Source organism: Thamnophis sirtalis, unplaced genomic scaffold (genome assembly GCF_051295495.1).
Source record: "Thamnophis sirtalis isolate CommonGarterSnake01/CBP01778 unplaced genomic scaffold, rThaSir2_p1.2 scaffold_6, whole genome shotgun sequence".
NCBI lineage: Eukaryota > Metazoa > Chordata > Lepidosauria > Squamata > Natricidae > Thamnophis > Thamnophis sirtalis.
In genome coordinates this window covers 106,977,922-106,983,921 of record NW_028261386.1, presented here as the reverse complement: position 1 = coordinate 106,983,921, position 6,000 = coordinate 106,977,922, and the positions used below count along the sequence as shown (strand labels likewise).

At 38.7% G+C, this 6,000-nt stretch overlaps 1 protein-coding gene across 5 annotated transcripts in view; it reads left to right on the top strand.

The window, feature by feature from the left end:
- The first annotated feature begins 406 nt into the window (after nt 1-406).
- The window catches only part of SOBP (sine oculis binding protein homolog), a 148,149-nt gene continuing 142,555 nt past the window's right edge, over nt 407-6,000 (top strand). Inside the window, exon 1 of one of the 5 annotated variants that reach the window (XM_087718683.1) lies at nt 407-1,080. In XM_087718683.1, coding sequence (XP_087574809.1) covers nt 985-1,080 — 96 coding nt within the window. In that variant the 5' untranslated portion in view covers nt 407-984. The remainder of the gene's footprint in view (nt 1,081-6,000) is intronic. The other 4 variants (XM_087718685.1, XR_015697076.1, XM_087718682.1 and 1 more) reach the window with 4 other exon arrangements.

Genomic DNA, 6,000 nt, shown 5'->3' with positions numbered 1-6,000 from the left:
GGCCACCTCGGCAACCTAAGGCGACCTTCGTTCCAATTATCTCTCTCTAACCCGCTCTCTCTCTCTCTTCCCCTCACCCACCCACCGCACGCTTGGAGGCCAGCCGCGCGCGCTACCCAAGTGCGCCTTTGTGATACAAGGCGTTTTAATAAAAGGATCCGCGCCTTTTAGTCCCGTCCTTGCGCGTTTCGAAGGGGTGGCGGGCAAGTGCGTATCGCCGAAGACCATATGCGGTGACCACCAGTGGCCAACAACAACAAAAAAAGAGATTGGGGGGGGGGGAGGCAAGGAGACGAGGAGTTCCTTGTTGTGTTTTCCACAAGGGACGACAGTCGCTCCGAGGGGGGAGAGGAGAGAGAGAGATGATGATGATGATGACAATTATTAAGTATCAAAAGCCCCCTCCCCACTTCTGAGCCTAACTAGCAACGGGAGAAGAAGAGGCGGAGGGTTTGATGATATTGGAAGCCCCGCCCAATGCCTGGGCAGGGGGAGGTCCTGCTTGTCCCCCACCCCTTCCCCCCGCGCGCACACCCGCTCTTTGGAAGGAACTGGGCTGGCTTCTTTCTTTCTTTTTCTCTCCCTCTCTCCCGCCCGACTCCCCTCCTTCTCCCTCGCCGCCCCCTCCCCATGCACGCACAGAGCCCCGTCTCTCGCGCTCGGTCCTGCAGACAGACAGGGAGACAGAAGATGGCTGACTCGCCAGGGCAACCCACGGTCCGGCCCGCCCGCATCCCCAATCCTCCCAGAGCCGCTTTCTCCTTTGACACCCGTTGACGCTTTCGCCCAGCGCTAAAAGCCGCCCCCATCCTCCCTCCCTTCCTCTCCACAACCTTCCCCCGAAAGCTTTTTCCCAAATAATACCAGCAGCCATTTCATCTCCCCCAAAGTACATACATACACACGCGCGCGCGCCACACAAACGCACACACACACACGCACGCACACCAAACAAACAAAAAAAATTAAAATAAAATAAAAAAAATGGCAGAAATGGAGAAAGAAGGGAGACCTCCAGAAAATAAAAGAAGCAGGAAGCCGGCTCATCCTGTGAAAAGGGAAATCAATGAAGAGATGAAGGTACGTCTCTGTGCTCCCCCTTTATTGTCACTGTATCGGATGCGAGAAGGGAAGAAAAAGGGAAGAGGGGTAGTGGCGGAGAGGAGAGAAGCTTGTTGCAGACACCCCCCCCCCAATTGGTCCTACGATCTCCCCTCCCCCCCATGGGAGAAGATGTTATAAATAAAAGACCTCTTGTTTTGTTGTGACGAGGGGGGAAAAAAAAACCTCAGATGGGGTTGACGAAAGGTGCCTGAACTCCTCCTCCTAACTGCACAGTTCACAGGCGATAAAGCCAGATCCCTAAGCGGATCTGATACATTGCTGGCTATAACCACTATTATTTATAATATTTTCTCCAAAGGGCTTCGGTTCCCTTCTGAAGTGCCCATCGTAGCCAGATAATCTAGAAGCTGTTAAAAGTTAGAAAAGAAAGGGAAGTCATTTAAGCACCCTCTCCCTCCGGCCCCCCTTTCCAGTAGCCAGCTGCAACTGTGTAATTAAATTGTCAAAGTGAAATGTTATGGTCTGAACGGTGCATCATTCTTGGGCTTAGACACAGGCTCTCTTGTCTTTTCCTTCTGCCTTTTACTTCGGTGTCTGTTTTTTGTGCTCCACTTCACAGTTAATCAAAGAAGCCGAAGTATTGAATTGAAAGCTGTCCTAGAAGGGTGCATGAATATGTATGTTCTCTGTGTGTACATTCTGTATATCATCTATATCTGTTTGGAGTTATTGTGTATGGAGGAGGTAAAACCAGCATCCTGGCAGGAAATAGTGCCGATCCAGCTGTGTTCCAGAGGTAAAATTCGGTGGGCTGGCACTCCAGAGGCTAATATCTGAGAAGTTGCCCAATAAATAAATAAATAATATTCACCTGGGTGAAGATGAAATCACTGTCTGATAGTATAAAAATTAATGTTATTTTTTTATGTTTCTCACCTATCTTTCCCCTAAACCTCCCCTACTGGGCTGAAGTGAAGTTGCTTTGCTTCAAATAATAAAACAGTATAGTTTTGAGGTAGGATAAATCCATTCACTCCAGTTGCATTTAGTGAAATGGAGCGTTCATAATCATTCCATTAACAGGTTATATATGCAATATACATTGTTGGTACATAATGATTAAAAAAGCTGTGTGTGTGAAATTGAATATGCATCATCATGGAATCTTTGCCTATGTGGTCCAAGGCTAGCAACCTAAAGGGATCAACAAGACCATTTTACTTATTGAGCTTAGCAAATCAATTTGGAAGAGGATGCTCGGTTTCTTTTTTAATTTTTAAACTCAATTAAAAGTCTGCTCTGTTATTTGTATTGTTTCCTTCTGTGTTGCATTGAAGGTTTGTCCAACAGCAGTTGGACATTTGAACAAAGGTGGTGGTGTACATGTAAGAACAAAGTGCTTTGCATATCTATAACATTTATCCAGTTTCTAGGCATATATACATATGCCTCTTTGTACGTAGACTTTCCATCTTAGGGGAAGCTTTGTGTACACTTGAATTTAACAGTAATTGCTTAGTCAGACTTGTTTGCATTTTTATTTTGGTAAGGGTAGAGAGGAAGGGGGACAGTGGGCATGGAAATCTGTCCCATTATGCACTGTCCGTTTAAGACAGTGCTTCATTCGATCTGCAGTTTTTAAGTTTCATAGGTTCTAGCATTACAAATTAGCTAATTTTAATCAAAACATATGAAATGCTATCCTGGCTGGATATATAAAGGCTGACTATGCTGGATCCTCTGGGTTTGTTTTGTTTACTTTGGCTGCAGGCACACTTGGTGGTTTTGGAGATAGTTGTTCTTCTGCAGTAGAACAGATGTTTGTCTGAAATGGTGAGGAAGAAACAAAAACAACACTGTGTGTGAAAGGAGGAAAATTACACAAGATTTTTTTTTCCTTTTCATGAAAGTCTATTAAGCATTAGTGCTAATCTTAATGCAGGTAAACCTCTCTTTCCCCTAAGCTTCTGATAACGGAAGAAAAGAAATAAGAGAAATAAATATATCAGAGTTTCTTTTATATCAGAAATTTAACCCAAGGCTGTGGATCTGATATATAGTTTTGGGAACAGCTTTTATAGATTGCACGGTTGAAATATGAATAACAGCAGAGTCTTTCAGGCAGCCTTGGCACATTCTAGAGTTAGTTGTCTTATTAACTCTTATTCTGTGTTTTTATAACAAAAGTTCTGAGCACGTTTGCATCTTGTTTTCTTCTAGGTACATTGGATATTTGCTTGTCTTTCTTTCATTAATTCTTCACTTACTGAAAGAAAGATATACGAAAAAGATTTCCTCCTTAACTTAAGTTAAAGAGTACAGTAACTTAACAAATTAGTCATATTGTATAAAATGTATGCGACAACGTCTTTTGGTGAACACAATGTGTCCTTGTCTAGGTGCACATCTGAACTGTTCAAGCAGCTTGACTGCTTCCCTTCATCTGAACTGCTTTCATGTGGACTTGTGTAAAATAAGCTCTGCTAAGTAATCACGACAGAGCAGAAAGAAAGGAATCTATATAGCAATAGACAGCCTAAGCTGTAAAAACTGAAACCTGAATCCCAGCAGCAGATCGAATATCAAGGCTGTAAGGTAGAGGGAGATGAAGAGATGAAGGGGAGGGAGAGAGGAGAGGGCTGAAGGAATGGAAAAGTCAGCTTGGAAAGTGAAGGACTAGTAGGAGGGCCCCCTCGGGAAATTTGGCTCAGGGATTAGGGAATTCTATCACGGTATACAGTGACCTACTCAAGTTTCAACCCATGTTGGATTGAATTGCTTCCATTTGCTAGGAGTAAGAAAAAAAGACCAGCGTGTATGTGATTCCCTCTCTCCACCCTCCTTCCAGTAATAAAAAGCCACTGGGTACAAGTGTCTATTTTAAGTACAGCAAATACAAGGCACTATGAATGAGTAATAAAATTACCTCATCACACAGATTTTCTTGAAGATTTGCTCTTTGACAGAGCCACATACGGTATTTGCTTAATAATGATGGAAAGAAACTCAACCACTCTCTGTCACATCAGTAATACCAATTGCTGCTCGGTTTTAATAAGGTTGAAAACATGTTGCTTGCTGTTTCATAATGGTAGATATTAGGTTACATTTTTGTTATCTCTGGCCTGATGTACATGACAGTTGTGAGAAACTTCAGTTTGATACAAAACTACATGATTGCTTGGTTTCTCTTTCTTCAGTGTACATGTCACTAAAGAATTCTGAGAGAATGTTTTGTTTCACTGTGACCATCAGTATAATTCGAATTCTTTCTTTTTATTTGCCTTCCATATTCTTAAAATTTATTAATATTATTGTGTTGTACGGTAAATTACAAATGGGGGAAATTTATAAATCCGCCATTATATCCGCCAAATTTGTATCAAATTTACATCCTCCAAAATTTCATTTAGCAACTCTCGGAATTTCCAGCCAAAGGCTGGACATTTTAGGAATAGTGATTGCAATACACCATTGCAATGTAATATTGCTAAGAAAGTAACAAACTAAATAATAAGTAAAACAATTCACTTAGCAGTGTGAATATGTAGATTTAAAAAAAAAACAGTACAGTATGTTCTATTCATAAATCTTCACCTACTTCAGAGAAGTACTATGAACTTTTAAAATGGTTGTTTTATACTAAATGGATTATGTTGATATGTAAACTTAATATTATATAATGTTACAAATGACAAGAACATAATCATGATTCAAAACCTTATAATTTAAAGTTCACTTGAATTGAACGATCTGATTACATGTTGAAGCTAGTACTGAAAATTTTGAATTCATCTGCACCTTTGGTTTTTTTTCAAAAAAAGTCTTGAAATTAATGATAGATCTGTTGGATGATATTCAGAGCTGATTTTATGCACCTAAATTGATTACTTCTCAGATTCTAAATAAGTAATTTAACTTAAATAGATGTCATTCTAGATTATTTTATTTGTTGTCATTAATTGGCAAATTCATTGAAATATTCTTCTAACAACTGAAAAGCTTAAAACTGGTTGCTCACTGAAAAAGACAAAAGAAATACGTGGAATCCAAATTTAATCATGTTTCAAGTAGATTCTGTTAAACTGATGAATTGCTTAGTCATTCATTTCACCATACAAGGCATTTGGAGATTTAAAAGTTACTTTGGAGAATAATTATATAGAAAAGAAACATGTATAAGTATTTTCAGGTCCTCTGATAAACTACTATGAGACATCATATAAGAAACTATAAATCTTGACAAGGAATATTCACAGTAGTTTAAGAATCCTTATTTAGAATATATAAGAATCTACTAGATAATTAAAATAATGTTGGAAATTGATTTATACAAGCTAGTGTGCATTGATTTGTCCTACTGGCATCCATTCATAATATCCAAAAAGATTTAATGGAAGTATAATATCACATGACAGGCATACATTTTTCATTTATTATATGGCTCCAGATTCATCTTCCATGTTTCAATCAATATGGCAAGGAAGAAAACAGAAAAAAAAGAAAAAGTTGCTTCTACTTTAAAATTTTAAAATAATTAGTAGCATTCTGATTTTAAAAATAAGAGACAATTTCTCTTGCATTTCCATCCGCATTTGTCTGGTATCATTTCCCCATTTTCTGACAGAAAAAAAGCTGTATATACAAATGTGGTGTAAAATTACATTTCAAAAATAGAAGCAATTATCTTTTATGCAAGAATTATGTTATCTGTATGATGATGCTACAATAAAATGAATTTTAAATAGTGCATGTATGAAAATGAAAATAATTTTCATTGCTTTTTAAAGACTTTAATCTCATCAGACTTCTTTCCACTATCATATATGGGAAAAATGTACATGAATAGTCTTTTACTTCCCAAAATAGTATTTTTATGCACTAAAATCCAATAAAATATACAATTAAATCATGCAAATTAAAATTATTGTCAAA